At 35.1% G+C, this 16,549-nt stretch overlaps 1 protein-coding gene across 2 annotated transcripts; it reads left to right on the top strand.

The window, feature by feature from the left end:
- Positions 1 to 2,331: 2,331 nt before the first annotated feature.
- LOC107573497 (uncharacterized) lies at positions 2,332 to 16,161 on the top strand. Of its 2 annotated transcripts, none has more exons than XM_016259929.1 (6): positions 2,332 to 2,372; positions 2,449 to 2,622; positions 12,852 to 12,909; positions 13,053 to 13,080; positions 13,234 to 14,818; positions 15,411 to 16,161. In XM_016259929.1, the coding sequence occupies exons 3-6, from the start codon at positions 12,852 to 12,854 to the stop codon at positions 15,459 to 15,461; spliced, it is 1,722 nt and encodes a 573-aa protein (XP_016115415.1). In that variant the 5' UTR covers positions 2,332 to 2,372; positions 2,449 to 2,622; the 3' UTR covers positions 15,462 to 16,161. The 2 variants fall into 2 exon arrangements, with proteins under 2 accessions (XP_016115415.1, XP_016115416.1); XM_016259930.1 differs by having other exon boundaries at positions 2,338 to 2,372; positions 2,514 to 2,622.
- Positions 16,162 to 16,549: the final 388 nt, after the last annotated feature.

The raw sequence follows: 16,549 nt of genomic DNA, 5'->3' as shown, positions 1-16,549 counted from the left end.
GTGCTCCGTTATTAGCATCACAGTAGAAAATGAAACCATCGGTACAGACCGGTTCGGATCAGCACAGAATGGAACGGTTAAGCGAACAGAGAACAGTTTGGCATGATGGAAAAGAGCGGCTCCACCAGTTTTGTATGTTCTGTTACTGTATCATTCTGTATCGTCTTAGGAAACTCTTAAGGTTTTCGAACTAAGAACGAGCACCATTTTCTTAAGTCCAAATAGAGCGCAGACAACATGCTTGTGCCTGATTTCTGTTTGATATGTGAACTTCATTACTGTTCATACTGGTTAAATATTACAGGATACTAATAAAAGAAACGAGGTATGATGACGTGTCATGGTGTAGTAGTGGTGTCCCATTTCTTAGGGGAACATTTTCACCCCTACGCCTTGGCACTCTGTTTCAAGGGGCAAGGGGCAGGCAAACGGGTATAAAATAGAATTGGGATTGGGCCTTAGCCCTTAAGTAATGCGTAAGGGTTATTTTCTGCAACACCCTGAAGTTTAAGGGAAACCTAAGGGCAATCTTAAAGGAAAATTACACTTAAGGTACTTTATGCAACTGGGCACAAGAGCCCAACTAAAGCAAACTCTGACCACCATAATAGGGACTTAAAAATTGTGATTTTCGGATCCGTGCACACTCTAACACTCTTGCCCACAACCCATTGCTGTTTGGAGGAGGATTAATACTGCCTTCACATGCTATCAGAAATTTCATTGAGCTTATTGCATTCATGTGCTTTGTTGCTGGAATGAACAAGAATCGTAGAGGGCACCATGTATATTCTTGCCCATTTACTGGGAAACATTTTATTGCCAACATTATATTTAGTGTACCATGCATTGACAAATATTCACAATGCTATCTAGATAGTCCTCTTGCTGATGATTCTGTAATGTTGGTCAAATGCAAGCTATTGTCACTGCGTACAAAACATACAATACACTTAAAATGATTATTATGTAAATATGCACTCTATTAATGGCAAGACAAAACGATCTAGCTATTGTGGGGGGGGGGGGGGGAAAAAATTTTATTTCTCACTTAGCCTCCCAGCACTGTATTAGTTTTGGGGGGGGGGGGGGGGGGAATAAATCATATCTGTCACAGCAGATCTCCCTTCCACCATGTTTAAAGTTTATGGCTGGGCCATCTTGTGAATTTGGGTATCAAAATTAATCCCGAACAGCTCACGATTGCCGTCTTGGAGTGGCTCTGTTCACAGTAACTACTGCATGTGCTGTGAGTTACATTTTTGACTACTCCTAAGTATTTAAATTAAGATGCATACATTTTGTTTTTGTGCTGATGTTACATTTGTAGCAATTTTGCACTTTATTATTGTGTTTATGGGATAGTTTACAAAATAAAACTACAGTTTTTGTCATTGAAATGACTGGGAAAAAAGTGTTCCAATCAACCTGAATTCACCCTACTCTTTGAAATCATGATTGCATTACAATATGTTGTTTTAAACCCCAAACATTTTACTTACAAAATTATACATTAAAAATTATTCAGTTATTTGTAAAATTGTCGTTGTGAGAAAAAAAAGTTCCACCAGCTACTTTTTGATAGTAACTTGTCCTGTAACTACTTTTTCAGAAAGGTAGCTTGAATGTAAATTAAGTACTTTAAATCTATTTTACTCAAACTGTTATATTTGGTTAGGGCATGTTGTTAAAATGTATCAAAATTTAAGTGTCCAAATTGTCCATTAGAGGTCTAGAAGCTTTCTAATGTTAAATGTAATATTTTTGGGTTAAAAAATAATCGGTTTAGCTGTCAGTCCAAAGCATTTTTTAAGTCAAAATGAAACTATGCTCTTCTTTCTACTATTAAAATACAGAATGGTAATTAATAATACGTTTCTGTTACTTAAGATGAAACTTTACTATAAAATTCTTCATAATTACTATCCCTGTAATTCTTTACTTTCTAAATTTAAGTTGGACAACTCTGCTGACAACATTTTTTTTGTTGTTGTTGAAATAATTCATTTATTGTTTTTGATTTGGTAATCAGGGTCAAAGGAGATGGATATGTAGACACCAAAAAAAGGTGAAATTTTTTTATGTTTAATTATTTGTAATAAATTTGTATTTATCTGTTTATATTTCTTTTATCTGTTTGTTTAGGCCTATTTATTTTAGTACATTATCACTGTGTATTGCATTCTAGCTGCTTTGCATCATTTCAAGTAATATATTATCCTGTTAAGTTATATTTGGGATGTATGTATCCCGTGATTGTTGTGTTTAAAAAAAAAAAGAAAAAAAAGTTGCTTCCCCAGCATGTGGTGTCCTGTCTATTTTGAGGCGGAACCCAATGTAAAGAAGGAGGAAGAAGGAACTACATGCTGAAAGTTCGTTGTTGTTGTTTTAATTACATTTCGAATAGATATATGCCTTATTTGTGTTATAAAAATGTTTTTGACCTAGATTGGATATATTGGTTCCGTGCAAGCTGAGTTCAACTCATTTCTTGTCGTCGCGCTGTAAAACAGAGTTCATCTGTAGCGACGCGTGGAGTTTGAGCTCGAGCTTCTCTGCTTTCATCGCATCTTCCAGTAGAACGCAAATACAAGCGCTTCGATCACGACTGCCTGCAACAAGGTTGGACTATTAAATTTGCATTATAAAGTTGTACATGGAGTTGTGATGGTCATTTAGTAGACTAATGATGCAGCGAAATAAAGCTCTTGAAAACGAAACCAAAAGTAAACACACGGGCAAACATCGAAGAAAAGAAAATACTGTGTTTAAATATGCTTTGTTGGACTAACTAAACAACTTCTAAATACTGTAATATTTGTCCCAAATATCACACTTGTTCTTTTTTTGAAGATGATTCTATAGGCTATGCTTCAGCAAGTGATGCAGTAAGAAATGGATTTTTGGCTGAGTGTCAAAATGGGTAGACAAATTTTCTCCATGCAGAAACATCATGTGACGTTCACCAAAACGTGCCTCCATTTTGTATCAACCGAAGGGCTAGAAAAGAGCAAAACTCATGTTAGACGACATAAACTAATCCTAAATGGCAAGCATTTGATAATGGCGACCGTCTAGGGCTGGGTGATATGGCCAAAAAATTATCACAATAATTTTTTTTTCATATCAGTCGATATCGATAATTATCACGATAAATGTCAAATTTTTATTTCTTTCAAGTTTAAAGGCAGATTTTTGCTCCATTGTAAAAGTTGTAAAAAACCAGACGGTTAAGAAGTTTTTGAATTCTTTACACTTTTGCAGTCATTTTTCCTTAACAGAAAAAAATAATTTCTTAGTTATGCATGTTCCAATGAGTAATATTGTTTCAAATCAAGAAATGGGTTTGTGTTGCCTGTTAATATTAATAATGTAACATTTTTTTGTCTCGTAGAAATAAACATTTGATAGTAGCTTGAGTTAGGATGCAGATGTAGATTTATGTTCATTATCAGAATCAGTTATATCTGTAAAAATGGTAGCAATCTCATTTTTATATGGTGAAATGTAATTATTCTGACTGAGGTGATTTTTTTTTTTTAACCATTGGTCTTCCATAGTAGCATACATTTAGATCATGATAATCACAGTTAAAACCACAAATATAGCACCTCAATACCATGGTAAAAATGTAATATGGCTTCTAGGTATTTGTATGAAAAACAGCAGTCTTTAGTTTAGTCTATATAATTTAGTATAAACGCATAAATGCCAGGGCCTAAAATTAACACTCGCCAAGCACCAAATGTGAGTAAAAATCAGCGTTGGCGAGTATATGTAACAGTGTCAGTCGCCAGTTGGAGGGTAAAACTTTTTGGAATTATAACAATGCAATGTATTGAGAACAACAGCCAGTTTTGAAAGAGATTAGCTGTTTCTGACGTAAGCGAATAAAATATTTTCTGAAGACGAGATCATTGTGATTGATTAGCTGTTCTGTCATAAGTGACAAGAGCGAATCAAATAATAGGATACGAATGGGCTGATAAGGTCAGAGCAAGTGTGATGGCCAGCTTGTCCCCAGACACGGTTCTAATAACTTTTACCTGAGAAGATATTGCTGCTTTATTTCGGAAGATTAACTTTCCCCTTTTTTATTCTTCATATAACCTGACATCGTGTCTACACCGGACGCAAGCGGCGTGGCGCAACAAAATACAATAGGACCCATTACAATCAGTGATGCTGTCTACACTAGATGTGGCGTGGTGCGACACGACAAATCCCCGACAGTAAAATGCTGCCGCATTCTATTTATAACATATTGACACAAAGTTCAAATGCTTTTTAAATGGTTGCTTTGTCGCATCCAGTGTAGATGTGGCGACACATACCTGGGGTTACGCCGGAATGGAACGGAAACATGATGAGCAAACATCAGAACGTCATGACGGTTCTCTGTGTGAGAGACTTTCGGTAACATACCATGACAAGGGAGCTATTTTGCTGAATATTTTCAAGATTGCAAATGTTACATTGATTTTAGTTCAACAAGCAAGTAGTAAAGTATATGAATTTACTTATATTTTAGACACAATTGACTGTTTTGTTCTATTTCACCAATGAAAATAGTTCCAAACAAAGATCAGAACAGAATTATTGCGCACACTCTCCAAGCCACACCCGGCGTTCTGTATGTTCAAAATGTTATTTACAACATTAATCTCATAACATTATTTATTGCAGTTGTAATTTATTTAATTTGATTGGTAACAGCCCTGTATTGTTTACACCACCAAAAATCTGTGATGCGACACTTTTGTGGGAATATTTTGTATGGGATATTGTCTGCTGATATGAAAAGTTCACTGTATATCATAATAACAAATAGCATTTTTGACAGCGATGATATACATTTTTTTCTTTTTACATTTAAACGTGTTAAATATTACATATATATATGTAATATAATGTGTATTTCCATCACAGGTTTGGTCTTAAATTTCACATAAGGTGGTATTAAAAAGGTCTTAAAAAGTCTTAAATTTAACTTGTTCATGTCTGCAGACACCCTGTTTTAGCGAGAGATGGTGTTTCATTGACTATGTATCAAAGAGAGACTGGCCTGTATTTGATACTGCGACTAACACGATGGCTTGCTCTGTTTGCCGAAAACGTTAAAGGTCAAGAATCTCAACAATTACTTTTTTCAGAGACAAAAAAAAAGAAAGAAAGACAAAGACATTAATGAACATTGATTAAAAAAATCAATAAATATGTTTGTTGTTTTTTTCTTGAAAGTAAAGGACAAATTAAAAACATTGTTTAGTCATTGTAGTAGTAATAACTGCCTGTTTCTGCAAAAAGAGTTTCATGGCCGGTAAAAAAATAGTTTGGCTGGTACATTTTCTCATGTCACCGGTCATTGGCAGGTGTGGCAAAAAGTTAGTTTTAGGCCCTGCATAAATGCTATAGCTTAATCACAAAAAAATACTGTAATTACATTCCATTACTCCTCCTTCAATACATTTAATACATGTCTACATTAATAATACAATAAAATTCAACACAAATACCCACATTTCTGACTCAATACCATGGTGCAGTTAGTGGTACTACAGTAAATCCATGGTAAATGATGGGGATTTGTAGATTGAAAAGCCTTCTGGGTTCTGACTGTATCGTTAGTCACAGTGTTTCTCCTGTTTGTCAGTGCTTTCATGTGGCTGTAAACAGCACTTCACATTGGATCTCACAGCACTGTTCAGTGTCGTGTGACTGAAACTCATCAGCGAGTAACGCATCTGCTCTAGTGAGCTCGTGCCGCGCCGCACTTGAACTTTGATCCAAGCAGATAAACAGTCAGAGTGGCGCACTTCAAATATCTAGCGCTCTTTCTTTCTGCCTTTGCCTCATAAACATTATATCGAACTCTTGTTATCGTTTATCGAGGAAATTTATATCGCACAATAATTATCGATTTAGCGCCCAGCCCTACGACCCACGAAGCAAAGTTATGTCCAAAAGTCTTGGCATATGTTGAAAAGATGTCCACTGAGGAGCCAGAATTAAAGTTTTTATGATGTCTTTATTTGATGTCTATATCTGCATGCCTGATATAGACGTTCATGGAACCTCTGTACAAGCTAAAAAAAAAAAACTCAAGTCACGGATCCATCCATAGGCAGTATGGATGGAAAGAGTTTGTCTCAGCTGGGAGTCGAATCAGGGACCTTCTTGCTGTGAGGAGACATTGTCACTTATGCTGCCCTTCGCTACAGACAATAAATACAGATAATTCTGGAATAATTATTTTAAAAAAAACTATTGCAGACCCTTTTTCATGTATGCATGTAAAATAAAATTAAACATTTACAGGTACAAAACACTGTTTGGATAGGTGCTGAAATGTACAAAATACAGCATAATTCTCAGTGAACATTGCTCAGTGTTTATACGACTTAAAATGAAACATAAATATCAACATTTAAATCTCTGTTGATTCTCAATAAGAACTTCTGTAGACGTGTGACAGAAATAAAGTCTGGTAAGTAATAAGTAAACCTGTTAATGCTGTTTGTGGAGTTGTTTAATCCTCCTCTGCTGAGTTCTTCAGAGATTTAATGTCTTTTACTTGAAGTCGATTTGACCAAATACTCAATCATCAGTTATTTGATCACTTTATTATCACTTTACCTTCAACACATTTAATACATGTCTACATTAATAATACAATAAAATTCAACACAAATACCCACATTTCTGACTCAATACCATGGTGCAGTTAGTGGTACTACAGTAAATCTATTTTTAGATTTAGTGTTTCTTTTAACATTGCTCAGTGTTTATATAAGTCCAATCTACACAGTGTTCACTGAGGATTTTGCTGTCATTGTTTGAATAGCTGCTCAAATGTACAACAGAGTTTCTACCTGTCAGTGTTTTTATTTTATTACATACAAATATTAAAAAAGTATGTATAATAATTTTATGTATGTGGCTAAGAGGAGACCCAAGTGTCTCACTCTAAAAATGGTGCTAAAATGGCTCGTAATCATAGGGGAACCACTTTAAGTACCATATAGCTCCTAAAGAACCTGTTAAACCTTGTAATGGTTCTTCAGCAGTTCTTTGGGGTGGTTATGGGTCTACATAGCACCATCTTTAAAGAAATAGGTGCTATATAGCAATTAAAGTGGTTCCCCCATGATTCTGAGCCAAATAACCACTTTTAGAAACACTGTCTCCTCACAGCAAGAAGGTCCCTGGTTCGAGTCCCAGATGAGCTAGAAAGTATTTCCTTCAGATCTGGTTTGCCTCACAATTCGAAAATGTGTGAATTACAGATGCAAGTTGTCTAAAGGTGAGAGTGAAGTTTTTTTATTTTCAGGATTTCTGAACAAACACACTGTGTGAGTTGCTTTGCAATTATAAATGTAAATTACATTAAACTAAACAATCTCCAGGATGCATTAAATTAAAACTCAAGTTTATTTAGTCCAGAAACAGTATAATGTCTGTTTTAATATATTATGTCTAAAATGAGACCTTAAATGACATTGAAAATATATCCACAATGACCACATTGGAACTAGTTTTTAACCTTAAAAGACATCATACTTTCATTCTGGCTCTTCAATGAAAAGACGTCTTTCAGACATAACTTTGCTTTGTGTTCGGCCATATGCCAATTATTTTGATCATTTAAATTCCTTTTTATGTAAAGAACTTTGAATTAACATTATTTATATAACAATTTCATACACAAACTTGCACAGTAAAAAGAGGTGTTAAAAAACAACAACACACAATGTGTGTTAAAATTAGAGGTGTAATGGTTTAGATTACTCATGGCTCGCTTTTATTATGGTTTTAGGGTCACACTATCAGTACGGTTCAGTATATGCTATGTTCAGTGAAAAATAAGACAACTGTCAAATAAAAATAAAGAAAATAAGAACAAATAATCAGACTACAAGCAACAGCACAATTAAACATAGAAACTGAATAATATAGTAAAATGCATATAATCTTCATTGTATAAATTACATAATGATTCAATATTATTGAAGTTATAAAAGCTATTCAGTCAAGAGCAGTGAGTGATTTCCTTGTATTTTGTTGTCTGATTAATATTAAAAATACAGACAAGAAAAAGGCTGTGGTCACTTTAAGACAATTCACAGATCCAGCACATTGAGACACAATACACCTGCGTTGTCTTTCCCAACTGTTTATGTTCACTTAAGGGGTTAGTTCACTCACCCTCAAGCCATCCTAGGAGTGTATGACTTTATTATGATGGATGGATGGACTTTTTTGAGCTTCAAAATTTCATCTCCCTTTCACTGCCATTATAAAGCTTGGAAGAGCCAGGGTAAATTTTATTATAACTCCGATTGTGTTCGTCTGAAAGAAGAAAGTCATATACACCTAGGATGTCTTGAGGGTGAGTAAATCATGGGGTAATTTTCATTTTTAGGTGAACTATCCAACTGGCATAACCGACTGTGTTTGCTAGGGTACTCGTCAAGTCTGACATGTTGACATACTTTTTGTGTAAATGTGTCTGTTCAAAGGCAAGACTTGAAAGAATTTGTGGGAGAGTATTTGCGTGCTGTGACACAGCTCTTGTTGTGGATTTTTCTTGGGTGCGGCCAATGAAGTGGAGGAGCAGAGTTCCAGATGTCAAAATAAGACTTTATTTAACAAAGAAACAAAGCCGGGAAGACAGTCACAGCATTCCAAATCATTCCAAAGTCTTTGTTTGTCAGCTCATGTTATTATACCCCTTGTTCTCTCCAAATTTGGTCATTTTCAGTTTTTTCTTTGTTCCGGTTACTTTTTATTGGTTATAGATACCTGATTTGCTACAATTGTTTCAAACTCTTTTGGCCTTGTTTTCTAATTGGTTGGTAGTGTGGTCATACGAGATGTGTGTCAAATTTATCTACTTGCTTTTGTTTTGCCACCTTCCATTGGTCGGTAATGTGGTCATACGAGATGTGTGCGTCACATCCATCCACCTGTTCCTGATAATATTAGATTATTTCATGTTTACGTCTGCTGTCTACAGAAAGGTCCATTGTCTAATGAAAGGACCATTATACGTGTTGTTACATTATTTCAAGCTCACTGGTGTACTGTCTAATGAAAGATTCACTGTCTAATGAAAAGACTATTATTCGTTCTATGACATCCAGAGTTAACATAATTCAGCATATTAATATATATATTGATTACTTTCATTTTCACATAACGTTCAACAAAATTACACAATATATTCCCCCCTCTGAGGTTTCACCAAGCCTCACCGCTAAACCCTTTGCCTAGAGTGCAACACCACAAATCCACCCATCCTTCTATCCTTGCCCTCCAGCGCTATCTGGTGTTGGAGTAGATGGTGGGTTTTTAAACCTCCAGTTGAATCTACTCGTGTTGCTAAGCACTGAGGTGCTCGTCGATCCTTTCTTCTTTTCATACTTTGATAACTTTTCCAGTGTTTAAGAACAAACAAATGATATACTGACAGTGAATTTAAAAGATGAAAATAAGTAATCTTTCTTTATCATCCCCTTTGTCTGGTTGCATTGCCTCGTAACACGGACAATGACCTGCTTAAAACCTTTAACATTCCCAAAAATAATCACTTACTTTCATTTTCACATAATACTTCAATAAAATTACACAACACTCTCCATGCACAGAATCAGATGAGTGCACTTCACACACAAATCTTCTTACAGCACACCCTAGTTGTCTTTCTCCTCTGGTGGTTGAATGTTTAAATGAGTTTAGTTACTGTACACAAATAGCAACATGTGCTGTTCAGGTCTCACCTGTGCTTGCGCACTACGAATACATGGGTGACAACGGCGTGAATGACTGGTCATACTAGAGCATATGGCTATCTATAGTGTTTTTAATGTTTATATGTTTGTCAGTGCATGGGACACTAAATATAATTTTAGCTTTAATCATTTTCCCAATAAATATGCAGGAATAAACCTGGTGTCCTCCATATGATTCCTGTTCATTCTGACAACAAAGCACTTGAAAACAACAAGCCTTTAATTACGACTTCTAAAGTGGAAATTAGGAAATTTCTGATAGCACATGAAGGCAGCATTACTGTTGTGTTTGTGCAATTGGATGGGTAAAATTTAGAACACATTGTTTTAATCGTTATTTAAAAAATATATAGATGCGTCGTCAGATTCGAGATGAACCGTGGGTGCAGAATGGTATGGTTCGATTTTTTTTTTGCTTTTTGCTTTTTTTATTGAGATCCATTACACTCCTACTATACACAGAGTATGTGTGATCGTGAATACAAAAGCGAAAGTGAAAAGCAAGCACACATTCAAAAGCAATTATTCAAAAATAATATACAATATAATTACCCAAATGCATAATTGCAAGATCTAAATCTTATTATTTGTTGAGCACAATCAACTGTCAAGTCACCTTTTTTTATATAGCATTTTTTACAATACATATGGTTTCAAAGCAGCAACGGTGATGTCATCGTCCAGCTCTGTTGAGTTCTTATATAATAGTGTCAATGCAGTCAGATCGACAATACTGTTGAATATTGAGTGTCCCCAACTAAGCAAGCCAAATGCAACAGTGGCAAGAACCCAAAGTCCACCAGGTGACAAAATAGAGAAGAGAAACCAGGCTCGATTCCCCACTGTCCAACAAATGAACACTGTATGATTATGATTTAGGCTGCATCAGAAGTCAGATAGGAATCGTATCGAAACATTCCAAATATAAAACGAATTGAAACATTCAATATATACATATATACACACATGTGTGTATACAGGGCTGGAAATGGGGGGGGCCTTTAACTTCCAACTGGTTAGGTTCTATTGGAAATTAAAGTGATTTCTAGATTTTATCAATTTAAAAGTTTACAAAAGCGATTCCAGTTCTGTAAATAAAACGTAGCGTAATGTAGACTAAAAACGTAGCCGGATATGGTTATAATACCTGCAGACTGCTTTTCTATCGGTGCGTGTCCTGCTCCTCACAGCATAGATCGTGAAAGTAGACTGCAGTTTGTCATCTTTTATTATAACGAAGTGTAGAGACAATGTAAATAATACATTCAGTGTGCAGTGTAGAGAGCTTCATTAATTAAAATGCAAGTTTGTGAGATCGCGATGAATTAAAACAGGTGACAGATTTTAAATTATTATAAAACGGCAAATGTGATATTGATTTTATACAAGTTTCATCCATTTTTTATTTTATGCAAAAATTAAAATTAATGTGACTTACATTTTAGGAACACTGTTTGGAACCATTTTTGTTGACAAAAGAGAGCAAAATTAGACAACAAAGTCACAGCTGAGCTGCTGTGCATCTCCATTCAAACACAGTGGTGTTTCGTTTATGAATGAATCTGCATTTGTTTAACAAATCTAGTGAGTCAATGATTCAATGACCCATTCATGAAGAGAGTCACTTGCTTCGTTCCTAAATGAATCAGCCGTTTGAACAAATCGATTGAATAAATGATTCAGTAACCAAGACTTTGACTTGCTGCCACCTAATGGCGGTTTCAGTTTCATTTTTAAAGTATAAATTGAGTCGTTTAAATGTTCAACGTTTCTATATTGAAAACGTTTATATTTAAAACAATCTCATAACATTGACATTATGACATGCATTAATGTCACCCCTGAGGCCTTGTTTACACTAGAGCGTTGTCATTTTAAAACCGCGTCACGGCGTACATGTTTAGAGCAGTCGAATGGGGAATCTACCCATACATATCTATGAGTACAACAATGAGAATGATGTTATTGTTTACACAGTCATCAAGGATACGCAGAGCGAATGTGGGCAGCCACGCCATCATTTTCAAAATTCTCCGTTTTGCTCCGTTTACACTGAAATGCAACCCCAGATTTTTCAAACTAAAACAGGGTCTGCAGCGTTTTCAAAAGTCTCCGTTTTCGAGGCTGGAATACACCAGAGTAGTGTAAACGATGGGCGTAACCGTAGCAAAAGTTATGCGTTTTAAAACGAAAACGGGGCCTAATTCTTGTCAAAAAGTCTGTAAATATTCCACATTTGTGCTCTTCTGTGCCGTGCAAAGATGAATTGTTGATGTTTAAGTTGACTGGTAACTTATTCTTCGTGATTGAATCTTATCATTTTAATTGAATTTGTTTAATTAACATTTTTGATAAACATTTATAAATCAATTTTTTTGGAGATGACAGATGACATACATTAATAAAGATGACATACATTAATAAAGTTAGAAAAAACAGCATTACAAAGATTAAAAAATAATGAGTCAAATATCACCTTATAATGGGAAGATTAATTTCTGTCATTGATCAGAAGGTGTTCCTATTTATTTTATTTAAAATAGGAGCACAAGTGTTCCTTTTTAGATTTAAAGAAATTTAAGCGTAAACAAGTCCTTAAGAATGTCATGTTACCTTTTAAAAACTAGTTGTAAACATTTTTGCAACGTGTAAACTATTAAATATAATTTACAAATCATGCAATACTGTACCACTAAATAAGAAATGCTTTGAGGGCTTTGCTAAACAGGCTAATTAGAATCATTGTCTCTTTTTTTTTTTTTTTTTTTTTTTTTAATTTTTTTTTTTTTTTTTTTTTTTTTTTTTTTTTAAATCATTCTATCATTTCACTAATCAATAATTTTTTTTTTTTAAATAAAAACGGGGTCATTAATGATGCTTACATTTAAACGTGCAAATTCACACACAACGTATCTTTAATTTGGCCAGAATTGCAAGTGCAGAATTGCAGTATGAAATCTATGAAATCATCTAAAATTACCATTATCATATACTGTATATATATGTGTATATATACATATACATGTTTGTTTTTTTTAAGTGTGAATCTTTTTCTTTCAGATGGATCACCATCGCTGTGACTCTGACTGCAGTGATGATCGTCCTCCTGCTTTTAACCGTAAGTTTAAAAATTACATTATGAAGTTTTCAAGCCACTTTATTTTTGTATTCACAGAAAGCAGTATCTGTATATCACAATATAGCAATAAATCACAAGTTATTTATATTGTCATCTTTGAAACTGTTTACTGTTAAAAACAGGTGACGAGAATCAATCAGATGAGATGCGGTAAGCTTTTCTTCTTTAATTTGCGTTAGCAAGCTACATAATATTATCTTGACAAATCTGCATAAGTTGCAACCTCATACAAAATAAATTAATGTAAAATGCTGAGCACCCCCCCACACTTCCCCACCCCCAAAACAATCTTCTCTTTTGCAGATCACGTTATGATGCCACTCTAATGAAACAAGGTCCTCCAGCGCTTTACCGACTGAACACAAAAAGAAATCAGATTGATGGAAATGAGACAAAGGTCAAACAGTGGACATATGGACAAAAGAACAGAAACAAGCAGAACAAAGTCATACTGATGGTGGGAGAAACCGGCGCTGGGAAAACAACCATGATCAATACTATGATCAACTACTTTCTGGGAGTGAAGTTTGATGATCAAGAGTTTTATCAAATCACAGAAGAAACGGATGATGCAGCTCAATCACAATCCCAGACACATCAGATGACTGTTTATGAAGTGTTTGTTGAAGAAAACCCAACATCTCTGACCATCATTGACACTCCAGGATACGGAAACACTGAAGGATACGAGAAAGACCGAGAGATATCGGAGTATCTGATGAGATTATTTTCAGATGAGGATGGTATTCATTATATTGATGCCGTGTGTTTTGTGATGAAGGCGTCTCAGAATCGACTCTCTGAAAAAGAGTTTTACATCTTTCACTCAGTTCTGTCTATACTTGGTAAAGATATAGAGAACAGCATAATGTTTCTCATGTCACAGTCAGATGGATTACCTCCAACAGATGCTCTTAATGCCATTAAAACAGCAGAAATACCCTGCAGAAAGAATATGAAAGAACCCGTTCACTTATTGTTCAACAACCGACAGAAAGACAAAAGAGATGAAGAGTATGAGTTAAAGTACAGGTCAACCTGGGAAATGGGCGAGAGAAGCATGAATCGGTTGTTCACACTTCTGGAGGAAAACAACAGAAAAAGTGTTCAGATGACATTAGATGTTCTGAAAGAGAGAAGACAACTTGAGGCCTGTGTCAACAGTCTGGTGGAACGAATCTCTGATAAAGAGTCAAAAACTGAAGAACTGAATCAGATTCAAGAAGCCCTCAGACAGAACAGAGACAAGATTACGAGATGTGAAAACTTTCAGTTTACAGTAACAAAAACAGTCAAAGAAAAAGTCCTCATTGAGAATAAATCATGGAGGAACAGAAACGCAACCTGCTGCTCTGTCTGTCAGGAGAACTGTCATGTGAAGGGCTGCTGGTGGGTGAATGATCTCTCGTGGTGTTCAGTCATGGAAAACAACTACTGCACTGTGTGTACAAGGAAGTGTCATTACAGCACACATGTCCAAGAGAACAAAATATATGAGATGAGAAAAAAACCAGTCTATATGACATTTGATGAGCTCAAACAGGAGTATGAACGCACTGGTGACCATCCTGAAACCAGCTTTGACAAAAAAGTATATGAAAATACTAAAAAAGAACTTGAAAGTATCATGAAAGAGTCTGAGATGAAAACGAAAACAGAAGAAAAACTAAAGAGGGATCTGGAGAAGATTCAAAAGGAAAAGTCCAACCTGCTGCATGAAGCTTATATGAGCATCCTGATTCTGTCTAAGATCGCATTAAAATCAGACACCACTTTCACTCTTCAACATCTGGATTTCTTGATTCCCAGACTGAAGGAGGAGGGGAAAGATGAATGGATGAAGAAGCTGGAGGATATGAGGAAAGCTGGAGAAGAACAGAGAAACAAGGTGGATTCAAATTGTGTGCGCTAGAAAATCCCTCTAAAAAGCAAATTAATAAATATAACAAATCTGACCATACAAGATGAAAATAATAATAATAAAAATGATAATAAATGTAATAGAATAGAATAAAAAATAAAGTAGATTGCAACAGGGAAAATAGTTAACTCAAATACATATTACTTTTAACCAAATTGTGTGGAAAAAGACCTTGTGTAGGCAGAAATCTTTCATCAACAATTAAATATAATAAATTGTTTGAATTTACTTTTCTAGCTCAAAATGATTTGAACTGAATTTGTAGAACAAAGTTACATGTACATAGAACTGATTAAAAAAGAAAAACCTTCTTTCTCACCTTCTTATGAATGTAGTACACAGATTAAACCTGTAGATTGATTTCTCTGAATTATTATGATAAACTAACATGTATTGTAGAGGTTTATGTTTCTAGCACAAGTGTCCATAACTCAAATGTAATATTAGTCGGTCTGAATTAACATAGACAATTTAGACTTGTACAGAAAATGATAGAAACTCCGATAACTTTTGCTTGCTTTCCCTCATTGTTCCTTTCCCCACATTTCCTTCCTTTCAGTTCAGTTCAAACCAGTTCAATGCAAACTCCACCCACAGCCTATTACATTGATCAACTCAACCACACATTGACTTCTCAAGAAAACTCCGTGGATACAGTTACAATCATACAAGGAAAGTTTGTAAAAGGCCTATTGTGATTCTGTAGCCACATATGCCCACAGTGTGATTGTTTTTCATTAAGTCTGCAGTATTTGTCTTAATGTCATCAGATACTAAATATACATCTTTAACTACTATATCTTTGCATGAAATACAGGCCCCGATGGGCTAATTGGGAGCACCGGGAGAATTCCCGGTGGGCTGGGCTGTTTTTTTGGCTGCGAGGACCAGTGTTGTCATGCCACTGGGTTTGAAATATGGACGCTGTCCCTAGACTGACTGCACTCACAGCAGCCCCACTTTTTTTATTTATTAGTTTCTCACAGCCCCACACGCAGAGTGCACTGACTGAATGATATCTGTATGGCCAAAAATGGAGTAAAATGTTTCCGCTGAATATCATTAAACACTATAAACATAGCTATTGCAGTTCCCCTCACTCCACAACAAATTCTTTAAATTTAATGTTAACATTCCGCTTTATTTGCCGCTATTATTTCTGAAAGTAATAATACGACTTATACGTGACTTATCTGTGGTGTTTTTTTCTTTTTCTCAAACACTTTCCAAAACATCCGCTTTTCAAGATGCACGTGTTTATTTGTCTGATCCTTGATGCGATCGCGCGTAGCAGTGCAAAGTTGATTCTGTGCTTACTTGATCTAATATTGTATGTTTTTTTAAATGTTGTAGAATTGAAGCAAATGAGAATCGCTAAAATTAATGCATATATATTGAGACAAAGGTCTTAACAATTTTCAGTTTTGTTTAAGATAATTAAAGCAACAGTTTTTAAATAAACGAAAGAATATGTAAAAGTATGGTATTTGGGGTCAAAAGCGCACCTGCTGTTGGGGCTAAAGGCGCACAGTAATTAACATGATAATTAATAGATGGATGACTTTTCCATTTGTTGACATGACATGGTTAAATTCAGATGGTAATATCATATATTATGTTGGGTGTCCACCTTAGAGATAATCACCATGTTTAGAATGAAACCATCATATTTAAAAACATGATATTAATCATATCATA

The sequence above is a fragment of the Sinocyclocheilus grahami genome, unplaced genomic scaffold, assembly GCF_001515645.1.
Source record: "Sinocyclocheilus grahami isolate Dianchi unplaced genomic scaffold, SAMN03320097.WGS_v1.1 scaffold1961.1, whole genome shotgun sequence".
In the NCBI taxonomy this organism is placed as follows: Eukaryota; Metazoa; Chordata; class Actinopteri; order Cypriniformes; family Cyprinidae; genus Sinocyclocheilus; species Sinocyclocheilus grahami.
The sequence above is the reverse complement of the archived record's forward strand: the minus strand, read 5'-3'. Positions and strand labels throughout refer to the sequence as shown.